The 25,665-nt window shown below is 41.9% G+C and overlaps 1 protein-coding gene across 1 annotated transcript in view; it reads left to right on the top strand.

The window, feature by feature from the left end:
• The window catches only part of LOC126040990 (unconventional myosin-X-like), a 98,002-nt gene that overhangs the window by 65,159 nt on the left and 7,178 nt on the right, over positions 1-25,665 (top strand). Inside the window, exons 23-37 of the mRNA XM_049806159.1 lie at positions 75-380; positions 4,548-4,587; positions 6,077-6,868; positions 8,989-9,112; positions 9,600-9,843; positions 10,667-10,762; positions 12,425-12,518; positions 13,144-13,199; positions 14,873-15,015; positions 16,607-16,801; positions 19,454-19,611; positions 20,878-21,001; positions 22,909-23,206; positions 24,441-24,648; positions 25,451-25,587. Of these exons, the coding sequence (XP_049662116.1) occupies positions 75-380; positions 4,548-4,587; positions 6,077-6,868; positions 8,989-9,112; positions 9,600-9,843; positions 10,667-10,762; positions 12,425-12,518; positions 13,144-13,199; positions 14,873-15,015; positions 16,607-16,801; positions 19,454-19,611; positions 20,878-21,001; positions 22,909-23,206; positions 24,441-24,648; positions 25,451-25,587 (3,015 nt within the window). The remainder of the gene's footprint in view (positions 1-74; positions 381-4,547; positions 4,588-6,076; positions 6,869-8,988; positions 9,113-9,599; positions 9,844-10,666; positions 10,763-12,424; positions 12,519-13,143; positions 13,200-14,872; positions 15,016-16,606; positions 16,802-19,453; positions 19,612-20,877; positions 21,002-22,908; positions 23,207-24,440; positions 24,649-25,450; positions 25,588-25,665) is intronic.

Genomic DNA, 25,665 nt, shown 5'->3' with positions numbered 1-25,665 from the left:
TCAATATACCAGGGCATGAGAAATGCAAAGCGTGTGTTCCTCATGGTGTATTAAGTGTCTGGTTCTCTTTTTAGGAAGAAGTATCAAAAGGTGCTAGCCAGTGTTGTTATAATCCAAAAGAACTACCGAGCATACTTCTGGAAGAAGAGCCTGCTGCGACTGAAGGCCTCTGCGATCACCCTGCAGAAGCACTGGCGTGGCCGCCTGGCTCGCAGCCTCCACCAGCACCTGCTGCAGCAGGAGCTCAGGCGGAGGCAGGAAGCGGAGGAGAGGAGGAGGCAAGAAGAGGAAGAACAGATCAGAAGAGAGGAAGAGGAAAGACAATGGCAAGAAGAGGAGGAGCGTAGGAGGAAACGGGAAGAGGAAGAGGTGAAGGAAAGGTACAAGATGGTATCTCGCGCTCATAGTTCCCTAGCACTAAAGCTGCTGAGGTGTAAAAAAAAAAAGCGGGCCTGGGGCGCTGGCATGATGGTAACGCTGGCACAGCAATGGCATGAGACAGCGTCCCAGTGCCAGGGGCAGAGCTGGGGTGGCCTGTGGGCAGCTTAGAGTAGAAAAGCAGTGTGGAGAAGGAGCGTCCTGCTTCCTCTAGGAAAGCTAATCCTGGTGTATTTTTACCTCCGTTGAGTGTTTTTCTGCTCTGGAATGTACATGAAAGGAGGCCGTTTCACTGATTGGGCAGACATCCATAATTTTCTTGTTGCCTTTGCGACAAGTTTTATGCAGTCTTCCAAAATCTGGAGGGATTAGCAGTGTGAGAAGGTACCAGTATCATGAGTCTCGGTGTGTCCAGTAAGCTGGGTCAGAAAGCAAGATGGGCAGCGCACCTGTGCTGCTACTGCAGTTCTTACACTCATGAGAATACGCGTGTTCTCCCTGTTCCTGCTGCTGTGTATCTCCCATCAGGGATATGGGTGTGTCAAAGATCAGGGGGGGAAAGGAATAGCTCATGTGACAAAAAGAGGCAGCCTGTGAGCAGTGACAGTACACCTATTAAGAATCCCGCACCTCATGCATCATATACTGTTCGCTCTGTGGCTACCCACATCCTATCCAAACTGGGTGTCTCTCTTGATAATCTTCTGGTTTATGAAGCATAAAACTTCAACTATGAGATTATTATGTAAGTTTGAACAAATAATCCTGTGGCATTTTAAGTTTTTCATAACTAGTTGGTTATGTTTCTTATAGGCTTTTGTTACATACTTGTCCTGAATTTGGATCTTGGTGGACTAAGGTGTGTGACAAGCATCAGAAAATTCTAAGGTTAGAAGTATGTCATAAGGAAAAGAGATGGCCTGCAGTTTCCCTGGAGACAGTAGGGTGATGTATCTGCTGGGACAAGACATGGAGTCGGTGACACCAATAATGGAACAGTTTGGTCAAGGAATTTGTTGAACAACACTGAAGGCTCCATTTTATCAATGTGTCAATTTCCAACAACAGACTCCTCAGCAACATGAAGCTGTGCAAGTTCAGAATGTCAGTAACTAGTTTGCAGTTACCAAATGCTAGAGATGCTCTCTCAGGTCTAATGTCCTCACTGTACTAAGTAGAGCTTGTCCCTGCCTAGTTTTAGATAAAAAGACCTATCTAGCTTATTTGTTGTAGTGTTTTTCTGCCCCTTCCCTTTAGTTCCCAGCACGTGAAAGATGTGTTGAACCCAGCATCATTGTAGAGAAGTGTCAGTGTTTCTAGAAATCAGGCCAACTGCTCATTTTGCTTTCATTTTCTGCTTGATGTCAAATGGCTTCATTCAGAGTGAGTAGCCAAAAAGGTACTAGCAGACCAACTTGGCTAAATCCTGAACTTCCATTCGACCTCAAAAATGAGGTGGAAGTCCACAGAAATTGCAAAATGGCTAATCTACTGAGAAAAAAAACCCCAAAAACCAAACCCCAACACATGCAGAGACATAATTAGAAGGACCAAGATGCAACCTGAGCTATAACGAACTAAAAGGTGGCATGCAGTTATCATGCGTACACTGGTTGTAAAAGGGAGACATGGAGCAATTTGGTCTACTGTTCAACAGGAAGAAAAAATTATAATGTTGAGAAAGCTGAGGTATTTGATGCTATTTTTATTTGTCTTCCCCAAAAGGCTTAACTGTTGGACACTAAATAAAAGTATCACAGATGTGCAAGAATTCAGAACCTAGCAGGGAAATAAAAGGTTAGAGAATGCTCATATGAATCAGATTACAAAGAGAACGCTCAGATAAATCAGATTACAAAGAAGTCACCCGGACTTAGTGAAATTAATGTTTGAGTACTTTGAGATCTGGCTGAAGCAGTTTGAATTAGTAGCTATTCTCCTCCTCCTCTTTTGTGGATAGCAATAGAGTTTCCATAAAACTGGAAAATTCCAAATGTAGTGACCCCCTTTTAAAATGAGAAAAGGAAGAATGAGAGAATTGTGGACCAGTCAGCCTAACCTTAATTTCAGGAAGATACTGAAACAAATAATCAAAGAGTTGTAAATGCTTGATAGAGTTAAGAGCCAGCGTGGATTTCTGAAGAACAAACAGCATTAAAGTTACCTGTTTCCTTCTGTGATAGCTTATGACATGCCTTGTGGATAGGGAAAAGGCATAGAGGGTAGGTAACTTGACTTTGGATAGGCAGAGGGTAGGTAAGGGCTTTGACATGTTTTGACAATACTCCTAAGACAGCATAAGGAATGTGGTTTGGAAAAAAGTACACGAAGCAAGACTAGGATTTGTGTTTTTACTGCATTGTATTATTGCATTTTAATTAGTAAACAATAGTAGCTTTTTGTTAAATAGGAGAGAACTCTTGAATGGGATTCTTCTATGGTCTGTGCTGGATATGGTACTAGCGCGATGTTCTCATAATAAGTTGGATGAGGAAATATGAATATCCTTGTTAAACTTGCAGATAAAACCATCTGGTGAGGGGCTGTAAGTATATAGGTAGACAGGATTACAATTCAAATAATTTTGGTAAATTAAAGAAATGGTCTGGAAAACACAGGATAACTTTCAATACAGACATATGCAGATTATAGTTAGGAATAATCAAATGCACAGACAGAGAAGGAGGAATGCCTACTTCAACAGCAGGAAGAAGGTCTGCAGGCTAAGTTCAGTATTAGTCACCAGTGTCATGCTGTGTGAGAGGAGAGAGCAAATGCTGTCTATAAACAGGATTGTTTCTGTTAAGATGTGGGGGTGATTCTTCTGTTCTGCTTGGCACTGGTAAGGCTTCAGTTGGAGTACTGTCCCTAGTTTTGGGTATCACATTTCAGGAAGATGGATGGAAAGCAGCAAGAAATATCAGAGGTCTAAAAAATGTGAAGAACAGTTGCAGGAATTAGTGTGTAGATTGTAGGTGGTATTCCTGATTTGTTTTAAAATGGCTCTGCTTTTTGAACCCTCTTATCATTTAAGGCAGTTGTTTAACTCATGACTACTGTTAGAGATCTTTCAGTAGAGCTGGAACCATCTGGATCTCACTTACGTCAGCTTTCATTTGGAAACATTTCCTGGATTTTTTTGAGAGAGAGAGCGAGTGCAAGAGTGAGAGCTTTAAGGACTTTGTGACTTGCAGCTGCAATTTAGAATTTGGCTGGGAAAAGCTGCAGGGCCTGGGAAATAAATATTGTTGCCCTCCTGTTCTGCTTGGGGTTGAATTACAGACTTGAAAGTTACCACTGCCAGTCTGCATTTAGCTGCGTAGTGGTTGCCACAGGCAGACTCTTCCATCCAGCCACATCCTATCCCTGCTCCCTGTGTATGACCCTGGCATTTGTCTGTGTACTAGTTCTGTTGCCTGTAGTGTGCTCACTATGGAGAAACTGGCCATAGTGACAGTTTTCCCTTGGAGTACAACCTTTTTGATCTGGGTGGAGATGCAGCACTGTGAGATAGGTTGGTTTTTTTCCTCTACTCATGTTTACTAACAAACTCTGACTCTTACAGCCTTTACTAGTAAACTAGGTTTTGCATGCCACTGAGAAGTTATGCAAACTGGGGCATCCAGGTCTTCAGAAGAGAAAGTCCTCAGCTTAATCATTTAACAAAGTACAAAAATTTGATAACTTTGGGGGGGGCTTTAATACAGTAAAACCAAAACGAAACACAAATTCAATGCTGGTATTGCAATAATTCTGTTCTGTTTTTTAAAACAGAGTTTCCTGATTTCTGTCAATTATGCATGTACAACTTCATTTAATATCCATGGATGTATAGTACTTCAGAAGATTATGTTTACATTTTTCATGAGTCTAACTGATCTGTCTTTCTGTCATTGTTTCCAATGTCCTTCCTAATGTGTTCCAACTAATCTAATTTCCTGATTGATCTGAAAGTTAAGTGCATGCAGAAAATCTGTTGCATCCACAAAGGTCATGCCAATCACAGAAAATTGGATTTTTACTGAATTACAAAAGCTTTTTAATCAGTCTTACAACAGGTATCTTATTTTAACCTTACCAATGGAGGGATGATGTGTCCATGTAATTCTGAAAGCCTCATGTAGGAGAACTGGGTCTATCTCTGACTATCATGTCTTGTTTTTTAACAGAGAAAAGGAGCAACTGAATGCGCTACTCCAGGTGGCTCAGGTAAGTTTAACAGTTATTCTTTTTGTATGACTTCTCTTGAGTATCTGTGAAGGGTCCTTCATTGCCTACGCTTCACCTGGAGCTAATATTGTTATTGTGGCAACACTATTTAAGAAACAAGCTTTGTTCACTCAAAACCTGCAGGTGTTTGGCTTTGGCAGAGGTGCACAGAGTTAACAAGGTAGGGGTTTTTTCAATGCTCATGTACCAGCTTGCATATTTCCTATTTGAAAATTTCTGTATTGAACATGCAGCATCCTTTTTTATCTCTACTGCTTGAGCTTATTATATGACCTTGTGATGTGCTACCCTGTGACACAGTCTGACTTGCTGGATTGTTGCCTCTAACAGCCGAAATAAGAGTGCAGCCGGCTGCTACCATGGCTAAAATAAACCCCTTGTAACTGATCTAATTGTTGGTAGTTGATATATCAAAGAGCAGACCACCTACCCTGAGGTGTGTGAAAACAGCTGTGTATCTTCTTATTTCTTTCCCAAACCACTTGTTCCCCAGTTACAGGCCAGCTCTGTTTAGGAGAGATGACAGATTATAGAAATGCATTCATCCACAAGTAAGAGTCAAGTAGAGAACAAGCAACAGAAAGGATTGTGGCTTAAATGGGCCAATTCATTGGCTGCATTGTCATACTCCTATCAGGAAGTACATGAAATCCTTTTGGAATTTATTCTTGCTTTTTCTTGTGTGTGCATGTTTTCAACATCCTCTGTGGAGGGGAGGGTGACTTTATCTTACAGCTAAATGTCAGTGAAAGTTACTAGTATCTTCCATCTTCTAATTATTGTGTACTTGCTAGAAATTTCCTGTTACTTCATTGTGGAGAATAGAGGAAGACAAACTCTTCAGCAACCAGCTGTCATCCATCCAGTGATGCCAAAGAATGCCAAGAAATTCTGGGTGGAGTTTTGGTGGGGTTGGAGTGGATACAAACAGTCCTGCTTCATTGCAAATATCCCTTCCAGACCTAGATTCTGATGGTCAGACCCCGAACTCAAGAAGCAACAAACTCCCCAAATCTTTTAATTAATTTCTGGGAAATCCTCAGCTCTTAAGCAGGCTATGGCTGTATGTATTCATATATAATTACTTTCTCCTATACATGTGTATGTATGTGAGATAGTTCAGAAAGAGAGGACAGACTTTCAGAATGCTTTTATCTGAATTGTAGTGTACAAAGGGGCTGTAACACGAGCAGCAGAAAGAGAGGCTTTTCTAAAATTTCACTGATCCCAGTGAGCTGCTTTGTATGATTCTTAAAAGAGGTAGATTGCTCAAAAAAAGGAGGTACCTGAAGGTCCAGTAGTTCTACCTTTAGCTTTTACACCATGGATGACTGCAGGATGCTTAGAGTCATATTTTTGCAGATGGGAAGTACAAGGCAAGCACAGGAGATAGGAAGAATGAAAGGTCCAGGAAAGGAACACATATAGGTTGAAGAAACTGCTTTAACCCTGTTATAAATTCTTTAAGGTGGAAGCAGTAAAGACTGAGGAGGTAGATATTCCCCTGCAAGAAGAAGAGAGACGTCAGATGGAGGAGATCTTAAGACTGGAGAAGGAGATTGAGAAGTTGCAGCAACAGAAAGAGGATCACATGTCTATCATCTGTGAAAACACCAGGAATGAAATCAATCGGCAGCGAGAAGAAGAGATCCAGAGGCTGGAAAAGGAGGCATCTAGGGTTGCCCAGGAGTTCTTGGAGCTGCTGGATTTTGGCAATCTGGATGAAAGTGTGCAGAACTTAGAGCGCTCGCTTTCTAGTGAGGGGACACTCAACATTGACTGCAGCCTGGTGGCACCACTGGCTGAAGAAGAAGTGGATGAGGGTTTTCATGCTGATGATGAAGGACGGCCAACTTCCAGTTTGGTGGTCTTGAATCAGCACGGCACAAGAAACAGTGATAACTACTCAGAGGAAGTTGCAGATACAAGCCTTTCACTTCTCCAAAGGGAAGTGGGAGGGCTTGTCCCTGCTCCAGGACAACCTGTGGAAAGAACCACTAGCCCCAAGGAGCAGAGAGCCCTCTCTGAGCCAGCAGAAAGCATTTACAGCACTGTCACAGATAAGCAGAGGAGTAACAGCGGAGAGGTGGGAGAGCCAGTTTACACTTCCCCTCCGGATGTGGAGTCAGACTACGACCATGAGGAGTTTGATGGTTGTGGAGATGCAGGTAGTGCCTCAGCTGAGCCTCTGAATGGTGAGGAAGGTCTGAGACACTCCCATGGTACCAGCCTGGACTCCAACCGTGGCAGCCTGGACTCGGTAAGAATCCCTCCCTTCACCTTTCTGGACATTAGCCTGATTTTGTTGATATTTATAACATCCTTGCCGCCTTACTGTATGCCTGCTTGCTGTGGGTATTGTTACTAGTGTATAACTCTCTCTTACGTCAATAATCAGCTTGAAAAAAAGGGAAGAGTCATAGATAGGCTGAAGGCCAGAGGGCTTGTGACTGTCCAGTCTCTACTGGTACACAAGCTAGCACATATGTACCTAGGCTATTTTAGATTGTTTCCGGCACCGTATATTAACATAACACCTTTTAGGAAGACTGAAAGCAGGCAACTAGTATCTTGTAGGTATATGTTCTACCTTAGAGAGATTTCACAGAAGTAGCCTGAGCTTCCAGTGGACAATCACAAGAGGAAATGGGAAAGGCTGGGGTTTGATTTGTTTCCATCACTAAAACTTCTCTTGTTCTAGTCCTTTTACTGTTCAGAGTCAAGGGTTTATTTTCAGCTGCTGTGTACAAGTTAAACTATTCTAAGGCTAGAAGAAATTACTGTGCTGATCCAGGGTGGGTCTGGGTGCACACAACCAAGACTACTGAACCTTTTCATTCCTACTACAGGGACAATGACAGGGTAGTAAAGCTGGGCTATTAGCCCCGCACTTGAAGCATCTCAGCTCAGATCCCACACTAGGCTCTAGGCTTCCTGAGTGCCCTCAGGCTAGTTGCCTAATAATGCAATGATAAATCCCCTTACAGAACAGGATGTCAGATAAGCCCACATAAGATTGTGAGGAGCTCAGGTGTGAAGCCAATGACAGTCATAAAAATATTTCAGATAAATAATGTCCCTGAGAATAGAGACCTGAACTACAAAATACCTTTTAGAAAACGGATTTATTTATTTATTTATTTATTTTTTTAAGGAATTCAATTTACTTCCTTTGCTATTCTTTTCCAATGGCAGATTGAACTTCTTATAAAGTTGCATGATTTTTCCAGTTTGCATTTCCCTAATGTCAGCTGCCAGCCATCAGAATTTTTTATGATGTGATCTGCTTGAGTAAAGGTACCTTCTCTGTGTGCAGGTACTCACAGATCACTGTCAGGTAATCTTCAAGCCGTGAATCATTCTGTCACAGCCTAGGCTAGTTTCTACCATTTATCTTAAAATGTAAATAGAAGTGGAGGGTTTTATTGGGCTCCTCAGTGAGTAAGACTCATGAAAAATCCAGTTGATACTATGTCATGGCATGAGCCACAAGAAGAGATAACTGCAGCTGGGTCAAGATCCCATCAGTAGCTGCTGATCCAAGAGTACCTGGTTTTTGAGACTTAATGGCAAGAGAGGGAGTATGAATGAGTGGAGCAGGAATGAGACAAAAGAGGAGTACAAAGGGGTCATGGAGAGAGGACAGAAGGGAAAAAATGAAAAGAAGCAACATGCATTTGAGGAAGGAAAAGATCTAAGGAGCTGCTTTCATTAGTATTAAATTAATAAAGCCGATCAAAGGAAGTTGTATTTAAGGCAAAGGAGATGATAGGGTAATTTGGGATTTTGTGTGTGAAGTACTTTCTTATGGCTGAGGGCCATTATCTGGTTGGGAGAACCAGGATGAGTAAATACAGTACTATTAATTCAGTAATTTAGATCTTTGGTTTTAGGGTTCAGTTATCCTGGAATGTGCTTTTTTTCCTAATCAACCCAAAGCAAGGCATTTCCTTGCTGGGGTTAGATCAGTGCTCCATCTTGTCCAGCATCTTGGCCTGTCTGCCAGAAAAAAATCAGAAAACTTCTCCAAAATGAAAAATTCTCTCTTAATCCCATTAAATTAGATTTTGGACTGTGGGCTCAGCCTTGAAACAGGAAGGTTTGTTACTGCAGGTAAGTGAAGTTTTCTAGCCATGTCCACTGCCAAATGTAACTCTCCTTTCTGGTATGAAAATTCCATGGTCTGGAGACTCTTGCTTTAGGCATTAATGGGTAAGCTGTCAAGCCTCTAGTTTTACTGTATTGCTTTTTTTTTTGTAAAGGGAGTGTGTGTAGTTTTGCACCTTTTAATCATGTGACTTCTCTAGCCTTGTTAATTCGCTCCAGTCTTCCTGTGACCAGGAGAACCCAAGTAGCCTGTATTTCTTCTTTTCCTTTTAGTTTCTGGACAGTGAAGAAGAAGTGGATGTTTACATTGATACAGATGAAGAGTTTTGTAATGGACGAGTCACTATCTTCAATGGCTCAGGACCACCCTATTTCCACAGCTATCTCTACATGAAAGGTAAGCAGCTTTAGCCAAAACCATGGAAGGATGGAATCCAGGAAACCCTCTTTCCTCTTCTGTTTCTGCAGAATCATCATCTTCATCTGCTCTTAGTTCTCTGTTTAGTCTTTTTTTTACTTCTTTTATTGAAAACAAGGAAATAAAACAAAGAGCTAGGAGGTAGATGTCGGGGAATTAGACTGGATATCTTTGCCACCGAGACCTAATTGTGCCCACTTGGTATGGGCTTAAATGACTCACCTGAGCTACGAAAGTGAAGACAGTACAAAAATATTTGAGTAGTGTATATATTTGTATATTTGTGTTTCACTAGTTTGTTCTGGTTTTTCTCTGTCCGAACTTAAGCATAACCTTGTTTCTCTCCTTCAGCTCCTTTTTTTCATGTAGGAACTGAAGTGGTAACCAAGTGCCCATGAAGCAGGATCAGAATGGAACCATGGCCCTTGTTGCATTTCTGATGAAATCTTGCTCCCTTGCTTTGCAGGTGGTCTCATGAACCCATGGAGACGGCGCTGGTGTGTTCTGAAGAATGAGGCCTTCATGTGGTTCCGCACCAAGCAAGAGGCACTGAAGTCAGGCTGGCTCTATAAAAAAGGTGGAGGCATGTCAACACTTTCACGCCGTAACTGGAAACGACGTTGGTTTGTGCTTCGAGAATCCAAGCTGATGTACTTTGAGAATGATAGCGAGGAAAAGCTGAAGGGGACTATTGATATCAGAAGGGCAAAGTGAGTGAAGAAATAAATCCTTTTGAACCCTAGTATTCACTCTCTGAATCAATAATGAAGTGTCCAGTACTGCCAGTTCATCAGCCTATGTATCTCCCGTAGGGTTAGGAGAATCAGAAACATAAGGGAAGGAAAAGGCAATTAGAGCTTCTAGTTTTACTCTGGAGGGAGTCTGGAATGCTTGATAGTTCTTTTTCCAGTCTTGCATTTCATAATCCAGCAGAAGCTCTTTCCAAGCCATGGATGGAGCCAGACCAGGAGGGGCTAATTAAGTACATACCCCCATGCATTCTCCCCTACCCTGACTCCATCTGTTCTCTGGCTTCTCCAAGCATTTCACAGAGGTGTTATGAAGCTCACAGCAGGATTTGAATTTGGCAGCATGTACTATGCCTTTTCCTGAGTCCTGAATGCTCTTTTTGCTGCCATAGCCAATTCCTCAGCTCCTGCTGTAGGGAAGGAGAGACTAGTCACCTGCAAAGTGCCAAAAAGAGTGGCACACACCGCTTTGTGAACAGCCTTCTATATCAACCTCCCTGTTATCTCTTCTTCCATCTAGTCTGATGGTGTCTTGAAGAAAATCCATTTAATGCCTTAAGCTTTGATTTTGTAGTAGATTAACTGTACAAATCTTTTTAAGGGGACCCTAAAAGTCTTAATGTGTGTTGGAGGAATTTTGTATTTCTGTTGGAGTTACAAGCCATCTGAACCAGTGATTTCCCTTCTGTATGGTGAATGGTATGATACGAAAAAAATTGGCCAGGTGGAATTTATGCCTGTGAAAGGTTTTCAGTTTTGGCTCTTGTGATTTGCTGTATTCCAGGGAGATTGTGGACATTCATGAAAAGGAGAATGCCTTGGACATTGTGACAGAAGACAGAGTTTATCACATTGTTGCAGAGTCACCAGAAGATGCCAGGTATAAGAGGGAGTTCTGTTAGGTTTGTTCATTCAGTTCAGGTCTGACACAACTACTCATGGGAGAGCGTGGGAAACATAATCACCTCCCTTTTGCTGGAGAAAAGAGGGGATTTGTTCCAGAGTGACATTTTGTGCTTATTGGGAGGTACCACACCTACTTTGGGGACTCCCTGTTGCAGCTACTGAGATGGTTGTTCAGCCTATCAGTCACAGGACTGCCACCTTCTTATGTGGCTGTGAGCAAGCTGAATTCAAGGGTTACTTCAGGAGACACACAAAACCTTAATATAAACTGGAACTTCTAATAGCTGATTTATTTATTAAATGGAATCTTGAATCAAACAAAAAGTCTATTCATGTTGTCTGTAAATGATTGCGAGAGCAGCTGGGTTTTATCCAGGAGACAGAGAAAAGGCTGCAGCTTATCAGAGTCTGTAGTGTCATCTGATAAAGTCTTCCCAGTGCAAAACAAACAAATGAATCATGTCCTTCCTTCTTGGCATCCTGGCCAGGCAGTGGGAATCAGTTGTTTAAGGGCAGGTTGGACAACCTGTTCTGGCTATGCAAAGCCAGGTTAAGAGGTTACTGTCCCTAGCTGCTCATGTGTTCCCACTTTTCCCATTCTTACCAAGGCTTCTGCTTTCTCAGGCCAGCCAGTGTAAGTGTTCCTCTGATCTACTTCAGTCTGATACTGTGAAGTTATTTAGGGTCTGTTGTTATTTCATTTGGGTGTAGGGAGAGGAAAGGGGAAGGTGTTTGGACACAAATTGACAGAAATAGACAAATAGACTAAAGAACAGCCACATGAACAAGAAACAGGCAAATTCAAGGGACAGTAGCTGAAGAAACAGTAACCTCTTAACCCAGAACTTCCACAACTGGAATAGGCATGCCCTAAGATAACATTGCAGAATTGCTAGGACAAGTGTAAACCAAATGTTGCCTCTGTCAATGCCATATCAGTCTCTGCTCTGAGGGAGGAGAAAGCACCAACACTTGCACTAGCAAAGGGCAGATGAGCAGATGTCATAGAGTATCCAACCTGAGAATCCTTCATGAAGTCTAGATGTTTGCTGATCTCACTGGAAGCTGCAGATAAGAATCTGCTTGTTCTGCAACAGAGATTAGCCTCCAGATATGTCTGTAATGAGAAGCCCTTTCACAGCCAAATAACTTAACTCCAAATTAACCTGTAAAAAACCTCATGATTAATTGACAGCCATATGACTTTCAAGTTTATGAGCAGATCAGAGAGACTAGCTAAGAAGGCTCCCAGGTGTCTCTAGGACTCTAGTCCAGGAAGATTCCCAACTGACTCCATCTTTACAACTGCTGTATGCTCTTCTCAGTTTGCTCACATGTGTTCCCTGGTAAGGCCACTGCCTGCTTGCAGTTCCTTGAATAGCAAGTAGAAAACTGGATTTTGCGGGAGCAGCTGTCAGTGGGTTGGAGAACGTGCATAGAATTTTCATGGATAAATAGGGAGGAAGGAAGACATTAGATTCTGGTATGATCAGCCCAAGAGATATTTTGCGGCATAGTCCTCAGGAAATTGTGAATGAAGAAATTTTCCCACTGGCAGCTTTCCAGGTTCCTTGATCATATTCTAGAGCTAGTTTCACTACCCAGATCTTAACTTTGAGTCTGTTTCGATTGCCAGCGGTTGGTTTAATGTCCTGAGCCGAGTACACAGCGCTACAGCGCAGCAGCTGAGGGAAATGCAAGATGAACAGGCCAATCCAAAGAATGCTGTGGTGAGTTACTGTGCAACCAGTCTGTGGGCATGCTTAGAGCTCTCTGTGTTTAACTATTTTGTGTGTGTTTTTCCAGCACATGCAGTGCTATAATTCATGAGCAGTATAAGAAAGTTGGACAATTATTGTAAAGAAACAGCAAAGGTGGTAGAAAGAGGGTAAGCAGTGGGGAACATGGTGGTTGTGGTGGGTGGCTCAGCTTAATCGCCAATAGCTCTCTGGTTTGAGGGGAAGAGGGGGCCTGCCTCATGCAGATAAAATGGCTTTGGATGGGATTATGGGACTAGTCTGGGTCACAGTTATTCCAAACAGAAGATAGGCAGTTGGGAAGAACAGTGTATTTATGTATTTTGCCAGTACTGGGATATTGGCAAAGGTTATTTCAGACCTTCATAATGCTCTCTGGAAATTTGTAGCTCTTTTTCCTCCAGTCCAGTGGAGCACATCTTCTCATGGTGTTTAGGGAGCAAAGATGACTCACTCATGCCTTTCTCGTATGTTCATTTCTACTCAAGCTGTTGGAATTCAGAAGAATGTTTTCAGTTCCAATCCTATTCATAAAGGAGAATGTCTGTAATTTAAGATGGAAGCAATTTCTGTTATCTGTGTCTTTCTCACTGTACAGGGAACTCTGGATGTTGGGCTTATTGACAATGTCTGTGCTTCTGACAGTCCTGATAGGTAGGTACATCTCTTAGATCAGAAACTCTCTAACATATCTTTTTGTGGGTAGGTCCAGGTTTTCTTTGGGTTTGCGTTTGTTTAAACTCATAAGAATTTATCTCCACACAAATAAACATAACTGAAGTCTTCATTTCAAGCTATGTCACTTCACAGACATGAAGTTGACACATGTATTTTCTTTGAGTGAAAGTTTCTCGTTTCCTTGTTAAAAGTGGAAACAGCATAATCTCAGTGTCAAATTATAGTCTTACCTATTATTAACACTGAACAAAAATGTCCAGCAAAAGCAGCACTTTCAGTTTTTCAACAGAGTAATTTTGAGTTGTTAATGTAAATTTAGGGGAAAGAAACAGCATTGTGAAAGAATAATGGATGAATTTAGAAATCTGTACTCTTCTTGATATCTTTGCAATGCAACAAAGCACAGACCTTTAGTTCACAGATGGGTTAGTTTCAGAGAAGAGATTACGGGACATTTCATATCACTTTACGTTAACATTTAATTATTTCCCACAATGTTAACAGGTTCAGCCAGGGCAAAGATTGTTACTACAGTGCTGAAGTAAAATGTTAGCTATTAAGTTATGTAGCTCTGTGGTCTGTTTTGTTTCTCACACAGGTTGCCAGGACTTTGGGGTTACTAGTTTAGAAAATGCGTATCTCGGTAGTGAACTAAGATTCTGTTGATCAAAATGTTTTAGCCAGTTCTCAGCCTGGGCTTCTCATAGTTAATCTGTGTACCAGTAAAAAATTAGGCACAAATAGTAAGCTGAACAGTTAAAATTAGTTCATGCATCTGCTGAGGTACGCTATTCTGGAGTATCAATGTTTGAATCGACGTTAAACAAATTCTGAGGAGAATGCTTATTTTTCAACCAAGGTTTTTATGCAGCTTATTTTTATCTTCCATAGGTTTACGCAGTGGCCAGACAGTTGCTTATTTTGCACCTTTACCTTTTGCTTCATACTTGCATTCTGATTTTCAATTTCTCTGTTTTGTAATAGAAATCCATGTTTGCTTTCAAAGCTTTCTGAGTCTATCCTCTCGGAACTGATCATATTTTTGTTTTTCCATTTTTCTGTAAAGCGTCAATTCTGTGCAGAGTTGTGACTGTTCTTTTGGTAGGACACATTTGTCTGTTGCAAGAGAAGAACAAAGTAATCTAAGAGCAACATAACAGTTCTTCCTCTGTTTTGTCAGGATGAGCTCATCCTTTTTAAAACCAATCTCAAACCCATTTTAGCTGACCCTGCTGGGACCTGTGTTTGCTACTGCATCGCTGGTTTTAATAGCTATGAGGAGAATGGCTGTACTAGCTCAGCCCAGTGGTACTTGCACTAGCTCAGTCCAGTCGGAGGGTAGAACAAACTTCTTTGCTTATGAACCAAGGACATTTTACAGCTGGTCATTAGCTAGTTTAACGTTTTCTAGTCTTTGGGAATAGCTCTTGGAAGATATTTAATTCCATTTATCTGGTCTCTGCATTCACCAGTTTGCAGACCAACCGCACGGGAGATGATCTTGAGTGTTTCTAAACTTCTTTGTAGTTTGTATTCAGAGAATCTTTCTGCATTGTTTATGGGAAGGTAGAGGACGTGACTTTGGGTGTGCTGTAAGTTGAGATATCTGTATGGTTATGACCAATTTTAATGCTTTTATTTTCTGGCAGACCAAATTCTTTTGTGATCATCACAGCAAATAGAGTGATTCACTGCAATAGCGACACCCCTGAGGAGATGCATCACTGGATCTCCCTGCTGCAGAAACCAAAAGGCGAATCTAAGGTTGATGGCCAGGAATTCCTTGTGAGAGGTAAAAGGAAATGCATGCAATTATGACATGTAAAACTCATCTTCCATTTATGATCTGAGAGGGAGCTTTGATTGCAGCTAATTAAATCTAGGGTGTAGCTGCTCCCCCAAACCAATCATTCTCTGCCTCTCTCCACCTTCCTGCCCGCTGCTTGCCATGTCCTGTGTTGGGATGGCACTGGCTCTTACCTGATTCCCTGTCAGGTGGATTCAGAAAGCTAAAGCTGGGGGAAAAAAAAAAAAAAAAAAAGTACTACTTTATACGTTTAGTTTTCTGATGTTAGTTTTCAACATGTCCCACAAATGCCATCAGGGAATAGGAGGGAGCATGGCTGCTGTTTAGGAGCAGCTGGCTTAGACTGACTATAACATGACACTGCAGCTTTTGTTTTCAGAAAGCTCTGTTCCTTCTGACACCTGTCATGTAGAGAGGGAGGGAGAGAGATCTTTGTGGGATTGCTGCTGTCCTCAGCTAAGCAAACTAACCTGATTACAGTAGACATAGTGAGGTGAGAATAATTCTCTGAGGCTGAGCAAAGGATTTATATTATTTCTCTAGTTAGAGCTTAGTTGGAGATGGAGGAGCTGATGCATGAGTAGTGATCACACCCATATTACAAAATATTCTCCCATTTGTCTGGTATTTTTAAATTTCCTTAGCACTCTCAGCTCATCACATGGTCTTAAATGTATGAAGACACTCCTGATCCAATCTGTGGAAAGCAAGATTATCAGGCAATAGTTTGACTACCTTAAATTCAAAATACTTAATTGCAAGGCAACAGTTCCTTTTATCTCGTATTGTTCATAAGTTAAAGAAAAAAAGGAATGCTCCTTTGCAAAGTCAATGTATGATCTGCACTTCACAGTAAGATGTCTGTGTGAAAGTGGTGTAGCCATGAAGGTATATACTCTAGAAGGTCTTTCTCTTTATCTTTTCTTTATATGGAACCTCTGGGCTCAGTCCCACATTCTTTGAACTTTTTGCCTTGTAGTTGGACATTGCTTTTTACAGCTCTGAATAGAAAATTGTCTTTTTGACAGCTTTAGCAACACAGACTGTCATTTTTTCTTTTATAGTATTGAATTTTCTTTTTTTGTTTTGTGAGATATCTAAAATGAGAGAGAAATTATTTTTCCTGACTGTGGGAGTAAGAGATGCGTGTAATGCTTACAAATCCTTCTACTAGAAGACATGTATCACCAAACCTCTTCCATCGAGGTTTGGACAGGCATTGGGCATCTCTTTGGAAGAATGAATTGTAAATTATTTATTCAGATGTTCCTGACTTGTGAGGGAAGCATCCTGAATAGAGGATGTCCTGACGGTGATGGCAAACTAAACCACAGATCACTGATAAAAAAAATACATAGGGCTGAAGGATGGAACAGCTCTGTGGGAAATTTTGGGCTAATTTCTTACAGTGACTGTACAGGGTACTGCTAGAGCCAGTAAAGCAAAGCTGGTAGATGCCAGCATGAGCCTTTTGCAGAGAGGTGGAGTTCTGGTCTCAGAGTTAGAGAGCCACCAGGCAAGATAACAGGATTGCTGTGGTGGTGAAACCATTGACATGTTTGTGTTCTTGTGCTAGGCTGGCTTCATAAAGAGGTTCAGAGTAGCAACAAGATGTCCTCTCTGAAGATGAAGAAACGCTGGTTTGTTCTGACAAACACTGCCCTTGATTACTACAAGTCATCTGAGCGCACAGCTGCCAAGCTTGGCACGCTTGTGCTCAATAGCCTCTGCTCTGTAGTGCAGCCCGATGAAAGGGTCTTCAAAGACACAGGTAAGAGGAAGAAAGCAGTAATGAGCAGACTTTCCACGTGTGAAGCTGCATGAAGAGGGGATAGTGCAGGAATGTGATGATGTGTCATGTTGAGAAGGTAGTCTTGATGTTATCTGAGGCTCTGTGTCTGGCTGCAAACATCTTTCCCCACAGAAACTGTAAGAGACTTGCAAAGGGCCAGAGAGTAGTGTGCAAGTGAGGGTAAGTCCCTCACACCTGACGGAGATACACAGTGCTGATGTTTTTTCACTGAGTAGTGTCACTGTTAGTATCTAAGTTTTTCCCAAATAGGGAAAGGGCTGTGAGTTCTTATAGTTGACACTGTAATTAGGAGTACATCTCCATAAATAACTCTCACTTTGTAGCATGACCTACATTTGTCTCTGGGGTCAATGTTATTCTCTTAAATAAAACAGCAATGGCATACACTCTTAAGACTTTTTTGTAGCATCACTCTACTTGTTAGAAACAAAAGATGACAAGGGCCTATGTTTGCTTTCTGTGCAGCGTGACACAGTTCTGGGAAGGCAGGATCTGGTGTGATCCTCCATTACTTGCCTTTTGAGTTTGGGATGGAACTTGGGTTATGGGGCGAAGGGTGAATCCCCCTGACAAAGAAGGTGAACCTTAGAACAAGATTTGAAGTACTGGATACTTGAGTAGTGGGATATTTTTAAAAAGGGCTGGAAGCTGGAAGCATTTAGTAAAGTGAGATGAGAGGAAATTTATTCTGCTCACTCAGAGAAAACCATCCACATTTTTGATCTCAGCAGATGTCTAGGGCTGCCTTTAGCAGGGTGAATTGTCATCGCTCTGATGTGTTCTCTCAGTTTATGTCAAGCACATTATTTTTAAAGGTTATGAGCATTGATTTGGCAATCTGACTGGGTGCTGTGTGGAGAGTGGTCATTTTCTGAGGGATTAATAACACAGTGTAGCCCAAATGCTGTCTGTGAAAGTGAGCTGCCTGGTTGGCAGGGAAGTATTCGTGTTATACTGCAAGATACTTGTAACTTGGAAAGCTGTCTGTGTACCCAAACCTGGCTTGGGACCTTCCTGCTAATAAATAAGTTTTGGGCATGGAGGATGTTAATGTTTATGTAGTCAATTTTAACCAGACATGCCATATGTTGCTATCAAAGCAGCAAGGATTTTCCTCAGCCACACATTACAGACAAAAAGAGAATCATAAAATCATTTAGGTTGGAATGGACCTTTAAGATCAAGTCCAACTGTTAACCTAACACTGCCAAGTCCACCACTAAACCACGTCCCTAAGCACCACATCTACACATCTTCTAAATACCTCCAGGGTTGGTGACTCCACCACTTCCCTGGGCAGCCTGTTCCAATGCTTGACAACCCTTGTGGTGAAGAAATTTTTCCTAATATCCAATCTAAACCTCCCCTGGTGCAACTTCAGGCCATTTCCTCTTGCCCTGTCTCTTGGTACTTGGGAGAAGAGGCTGACACCCACCTTGCTACAACCTCCTTTCAGATAGTTGCAGAGAGCGATAAGGTCTCCCCTGAGCCTCCTTTTTTCCAGACTAAACAACCCCAGTTTCCTCAGCTGCTCCTCATAAGACTTGTGCTCTAGACCCTTTACCAGTTCTTCTTTGGACATGCTCCAGCACCTCAATGTCTTTGTTGTAGTGAGGGGCCCAAAACTGAACACAGTTCAGTATCTGAGGTGTGGCCTTACCAGTGCCGAGTACAGGGGGATGATCACTTCCCTAGTCCTGCTGGCCACACTATTTCTGATATGAGCCAGGATGCCGTTGGCCTTCTTGGCCAGCTGGGCACACTGCTGGCTCATATTCAGCCAGCTGTCGACCATCACCCTCAGATCCTTTCCCTCTAGGCAGCTTTCCAGCCACGCTTCCCCAAGCCTGTAGCGCTGCTTGGGGTTGTTGTGACCCAAGTGCGGGACCTGGTACGTGGCCTTGTGGAACCTCATATAATTGGCCTCCGCCCATCGCTCCAGCCTGTCCAGATCCCTCTGTAGAGCCTTCCTACCCGCAAGCAGATCAACACTCCCACCCAATTTGGTGTCATCTGCAAACTTTTACTGCAGGTGTACTCGATCCTCCTCCTCCAGATTGTTGATAAAGATATTAAAAGAACTGGCCCCAATACTGAGCCCTGGGGAACACCACTTTTGACCAGCCACCAACTGGACTTAACTCCATTCACCACCGCTCTTTGGGCCTGGCCATCCAGCCAGTTTTTTTACCCAGCAAAGAGTACACCCATCCAAGCCATGAGCAGCCAGTTTCTCCGGGAGAATGCTGTGGGAAACAGTGTCAAAGGCTTTGCTAAAGCCTAGGTTGACAGCACTCACAGCCTTTCCCTCATCCACTGAGCGGGTCACCTTGTCATAGAAGGAGATTGGGTTAGTCAAGCAGGACCTGCCTTTCATAAACCCGTGCTGAGTGGGCCTGATCCCCTGCTTGTCCTGTACGTGCCGTGTGATGGCACTCAAGATGATCTCCTCCATAACCTTCCCTGGCACTGAGGTCAGACTGACAGGCCTGTAGTGCCCTGGATCCTCATTCTGGCCCTTCTTGTAGATGGGCATCACATTTGCTAACCTCCAGTCAACTACCTAACATGGAAGCAAGTTTCACTTTCCAGCTTCTTTTTTCTCCACAGGCTATTGGAACATCATTGTCCATGGGCGAAAGCACTCCTACAGACTGTACACAAAGCTGTTGAATGAAGCTATGCGCTGGGCCTCTGCCATTCAAGGTGTCATTGACAGCAAAGTTCCCATAGAAACACCTACACAGCAACTCATTCGTGACATCAGGGTAGGTGGCATCATGCTAATTCCCAAGTGACTTGGAAGCAGCCAGCTCACCACTGGCCTTACCCAGTCATTGCTGAGAATGTGGCAAGAAACAGGGTTGCTGTCTTATCGGGACAAAAAAAAAAAGAAAAAAAAAAAGAGAAAAGAAACCTAAATGACTGTACAACTGAATAATCAAATCTTACATGAATTTTTTTTTTAATTAGCATGTTAACTGATCTGCATAAGTCTAGGCTACAACTGTGTGCAATTACAAACTGCATGCAGGATTATGCAATCCAGTATTTGCAAAATCCTGCTTCATCCTTTCCTCTCCTAAGCATCCTCCAGACTCAAATATAAAAATTTCCTTTCCTACCAGCCGTCTGACTTTGCTGTAGCCTGGAGTCCTCTTCGTACCTTAGGCTTGCGTCATTAAATAGCAGAGTAAAGGGTGGAAAGAAAATGTCCTTCTAAAGAGCAGAAATTGTGCCACTCTAATAGGAGTAATTTTTGAAAAGGCTTCTTTCCAGAAACTGTGGCAAATTAAACATAGAATCATATTAGAAGACACACCAAAGCATATTTCAGAAGAAATGTATATGTAAATATATACATTGTGATGAGCTCTAAACTAGATGCAATTAGTAACTATTCAGGAAGAAAGAGCTGGGAGTGATTGTGGAGAATCTCACAAAACTTAAGCTCAGGGTTCAAGGACAAATGGAACATTAAGTATTGTTAAGGAAGTAATATAGGACAAAACGTGGAAGAATGTGACGCCGATGTGTATGATAGTGACAGGCCCAGATTTTGAACACCATGTGCATTTTGGTTGTCTGTTCTGTAAACACATGTAGTATAACCAGCCAAATTCAGGAAGGACAGGCTTATTATTGCATACTGAACATCGTGCATCTGTGGTCAGAAAGTCCATTAACCATTTAGTGTTGAAAGCTTGAAGGTTATACAAGGGGAGGAATCATGCCATAAATGCCTGTTACATGCCTGCATTAGGTATCAGCCGCACGCCACATTTGAAGTCAAGTTCCTGTGCTTGGTGACCTTTGGTATGACCTAGCATGGCTATTCTTATGTTTAATTTTCAGAAATAATGTACAGAGTAATTTTTATATGTAAATTATGCTTTGGTCACCTATTCCCTCCATGGACCTCCAGAAACTTAAAGGTGGCTGAGCTTGAAATAAATGTATAAGGACATCCCGCAAAGGACTATCCCCATTTGATGATAATTTTTTTTTTTTTTTTTTTTTTTTCCCCTCCCCAGGAAAACAGCACAAACTTTGAAGTAGTGGAACAGACATATAGGAGGAACCCAATCTTGCGATACACCCAGCACCCCTTGCATTCCCCATTGCTCCCACTACCATATGGAGATGTTAGTGTCAACTGTAAGTATTTTATCCATGTGACAGAATCTGCTCATATTTTGAGGATCAGTGTGGAGCCTGAGCACTACAAAAGTGGTCTGTAAGCTCTCTCTATGCAGGTGAAGTCCATTTGGGGCAGCGTAGCCCACAGGGCTCAGAGGGAGCCGTCCCTTTCTCTACCTGGAATGTATTCTGTGTCCACTGCCTTGTATCTTAGGAACACTGAATCTTAAAGTAAACGGGGGCAGCTAGTTTATCATCCATCCAGGGGATGTGCAGCCTGTCATCCTTGAGCTGCAACTAGGTTGCAAATGGCTCCAGTGGAAATCCTATGACAGGATTACATCATGCAACTGGCAATGGGATAGTATTCATACAGAAGCTGCTGTAAAACCATGCTAAATGAATCCTTTCTTCAAATTCTTGAGGAACATGAAAGAGCTAGACTGTTTGATAGGCCATCAGAAAACTGAAGTGATTTTCTGATGATTCCAGACTGTTTGGCATACTAAAACTGAAAGGTGCTGTTGAACACCTATAGAAGAATCTCTAATGCGGAGTGACTGGGCCACAAAGTCTTTTCAGAAATTAATTTCAGTCTGGATATGCAAAGCAATGTATATGGGAAAAACAGTCTGCCACATGGGTAGTGATCTAGTTCTGCTTAGGAAAGCGAACACAAATTTACATAACCTTATGAAAATGACAACTCTTGTGCTGAGCACAGAAGCAAAACAGCTAATGCAAGGTTTTGAAAGCTTAGAAAAGGAAAAAGAAATTCTTTTTGTGGCTGTTTTGATGTATGATGCACCTGCATCTTGAATACGGGATGCAAGTATCTTAACAAAGATACAGAAGTAACAACCTACTCAAACATGATCAAAGGCATAGAAAGACTTGCCTACAGTTAAGAGACTAAATAGAGCAGGACGCATCAGCCTCAAAAAGTTTTTAGGGCTAGAGGGCTGTCATGGAGAAAGTGAAAGGGGAGTAACTGCTCACTGTCTCTCATGATACAAGGATCAAATTAAGTGGCAGATTAAAAGCACAGAAAAAATAAATTCTGAAATACAGAAAAATTACGGATCAAGTGCTTACACTGTGGAACTTATTGCTACAGGGCTGTGTATTTGTATAGTACAATTGATGCATGGCCACTGAGGAAGCAATGGCTGTATAGGAGATTCAGAAGGAGCTACAGCCACAGAAATTTGCAAAGGAGGATGAAAGCGTGCTGCATTATGGTGGTATCACATACTTCTAAGCAATTCAAAGCAGACATTCAGGTGCTTAAAAAACGTAACCAGTTTTGGTGTAGGCATTTTAAATCTAAATGATAGGTAAAAGCTGCATCTGTGGTACAGCAATTTGCCAAAATTCTGTGTTGGCTCAGGGGTCAAAGCTAATATGTGCACAACACAAAATATTGGAAGTACACAAGCCAGGCTTTGGTGTCTGCATTCAGGCACCTAAAGCCTTAACTGCATTAGCGACCCTCTGCTTTATAGCTGCTTTCAGGCGAGGAGACAGTTTACACAGAGATGACTTTTTGCCATCCCTTCACCTGTGTGCAGATGAGGTGCCGACAGACACCTTTTGGCACCTCATCTGCAGACACTGAAGCCAGAACTAGATTTTCATGCTAGTTTCCCTTAAAAACATTACTCTGCTTTTCTGCACAGTATATCCAAAAATGGATTTGCAGTGGTGACAAGTTAGATGTTGGCGAATCCTAATTAAAACTGCATTTGCACATTTAAAGGGGAAGCATTAATGAATTTTGAGTATAAATTTAAGTTTAGGAGATGAACTAATGCTCAGGTTGCTGTTCTTCTGTGACAGACCAGTACAGTTGCTTGTAGTGTTGCTGGGCCAGTAGAAAATGAGGGAGATGCTCATCTCTTGTCACCTTTGTGATTGTTCCCCAGTGCAACAAGAGAAGGGTTACAGTAGCTTACAGGATGAAGCAGTGAAGATCTTTAACTCCCTTCAGGAAATCGAGACCGTGTCTGACCCCATACCCATTATCCAAGGCATTCTGCAAACCTGCCATGATTTAAAGCCCCTTCGCGATGAAGTGTACTGTCAGCTCATCAAACAAACTAATCACATGCCGCATCCCAACAGTACTGGCAACCTGCACCACTGGCAGCTGATGTCATGCATGAGCTGCACTTTCCTGCCCAGTAGAGGGATCCTGCGCTACCTCAAGTTCCACCTTAGAAGGTACAGTCCTTTTCATATGCAGCCTGTTTCCTTTCTCTCTGCTTATATTCTACTGCATGTTGTGGTTAGCCGTCTCACTCTCCTGTGCAAACATCTTCCTGTGGTGCGCATCCTACCTTTGCGTGGAAATCTTCCTACCAGTTGTTTTGTTGTATTCAAACTCCCCCCTTGACAGCCATCTGTTGTGTCGAAAGGATGTGAAAAGTAAGGCTACCCAAACAGAATACTGTGAGATTGTGTTAAAGTGGATTTACAGCTGATGACCTACGGCTTACTAATGTCCGCGTAAACGTTCTCAACTTGCAGGAAAAGTGAGGACCATACTTTCATATACATGAGATATGTACTACCTTGCAGCTGCCACAAGCAAAATGTATACTGTGGAGTAGTAGATGTACTGTAAATCCAATTTATGATTTTTCAATATTTGTTTGTTTAACTAAGCTCGTAATGCTTACAATTTGTATTTCTAATCTGCTTTAACTTCCAGTTTTCATGAAGTAAATCACTTAACATTTCTTCCCAATTCATCTTCGGCATCTAATGCAGCTTTCCAAAGCAGTGTGCACTGGGGCAGACCTGCAGCCATGTAGCCTCACTCCATTCATTAATGATGAGAAAGATCGGTAAAATCTATTTGATTCCTTCCAAGCTAGAAAAGAGTGAGGTGAAATTTGTGTCAATACACCAAACAGCCTGACTCCAAGAGATGCTGAGGAATACTCCGTGTTGCCATTTCATGTTTTTATCACTGGAGTTGCAGATAATGTTATACTTAGAACTGCTGGCCTTGGAGGGAAGAGAACCATGTACAAGCATCTACTTTCTATCTTCTTGATTCTGAAAAATACTGTAAAAGCGGCTCAAGCACAGCCAGCAAATTAAAAACCAATTAAGAATAAATGAAAAAAAGCTTACATCTGATTTCATAGTTTTTAATCCTAATTTTGCAAATTGAGATAGTCAATCCTACTATCTTCAGCTGGTACTAAACTGAAAGTTTGAACTGCTTATTTCATACGTTGCTGAGAAATGTCACTGAAGTGACTTTAGAATGACTAGTAAAAGCAGGTTGTATGGTTTAGGAAATAAGCGGGCTCATTCTTCCTGTGGTCACACTTGACATCACTATCTCTACTGAACTTTTTATGTACAGTAGTCCAAGTTACATGGTAATGTGCGTGCTTTCTGGTTCACTGTGTAATGGGGTTTTTTTGCTTCTCTTTACAATTAGGGTAAAAGACCTCTTTCCAGGCTCAGAAATAGACAGGTATGCGCAATTTATAAGTGATTCCCTGAAGAGAACAAAGACGAGGGAGTTTGTGCCCTCACAGGAGGAAATACAGGCTCTTCTCACCCGTGAAGAAATGACGACAACAGTGTACTGCCATGGCGGTGGCTCCTGTAAAATAACCATCAATTCACACACAAGTGCTGGGGAGGTAATGCATTAGTAGCATTAACCAGATGTAAGCACATCTCTGTGTCTGGATGCTGGGTGTGTTGAAGGGACTCCTTTTTCCCATTCATCTCCAATTTCTCATTGGGGTTTTTTTTTAAATTACAATTTTTTTGCTGTATCCGCAAAGTCTGCAGGGAAAGCTCAGCTTGTTCTGCAGGTTCAGAATTATGCAAGGCCTACACCCAGGTTGTAGAATATCACTTAACAATTGTTTCACAAAATCTAAACACTTCTGGTGTTCTGCCCATTGGAAAGGTAATAATTCTGAAGACTTGCTAAACAGAGTTTTTTGGACAAGTTGAAATTCCAGTTCATAATATAATCCTTCTGGAAGGGATGTTCTACCTGTAACTTAATCATTAGCAGGTCAGAAGCAAGATTCCAGGTTATAGTAGGCATATCTGTGAAAACATTAGTGCTAAACAGAGGTAAAAATAGTAGTAAAGAATGGAATCGTTACTAGAGGAACTGAGAATATCATCATGACCTCTGAATCCATTATATGCCTGTATCTTGTGCAGAGTTCTAATTCCCCCATCTTCAAAAGGGTAGTGGAGATTGAAAAGGTTCCAAGAAGAACAGTGAGGATGATCAAATATAAGTAATGACTTCCTTGCAGGGAATGATCTTTTAGGCTTAGAATTCTTTAATCTGAAAATGAGATAACTAAGGGAGAAATGTGATGGAGGTCTATGAAGTGATGAGTGTCCTGAAAAGGTAGTGATTCTTTGTTGTGAAAGTGTGTGTAATACCTACTCTGTGATCTCTCTCTGACTTTGCAGGTGGTTGAAAAGCTGATCCGAGGTTTAGCAATGGAGGACAGCCGTAATATGTTTGCGCTCTTTGAACATAATCAGCAGGTGGACCGTGCTGTTGAGAGTCGAGTGATTGTGGCTGATATCTTGGCCAAGTTTGAGAGGTAGAAGAATGTTTCATAAAACCTTGAACTCCTAGTTGGATGTAACACTGGGTTAAGTGATAGTACAGTCAGGTAGTT

The sequence above is a fragment of the Accipiter gentilis genome, chromosome 1 (assembly GCF_929443795.1).
Source record: "Accipiter gentilis chromosome 1, bAccGen1.1, whole genome shotgun sequence".
Classification (NCBI taxonomy): Eukaryota; Metazoa; Chordata; class Aves; order Accipitriformes; family Accipitridae; genus Astur; species Astur gentilis.
The sequence above is the reverse complement of the archived record's forward strand: the minus strand, read 5'-3'. Positions and strand labels throughout refer to the sequence as shown.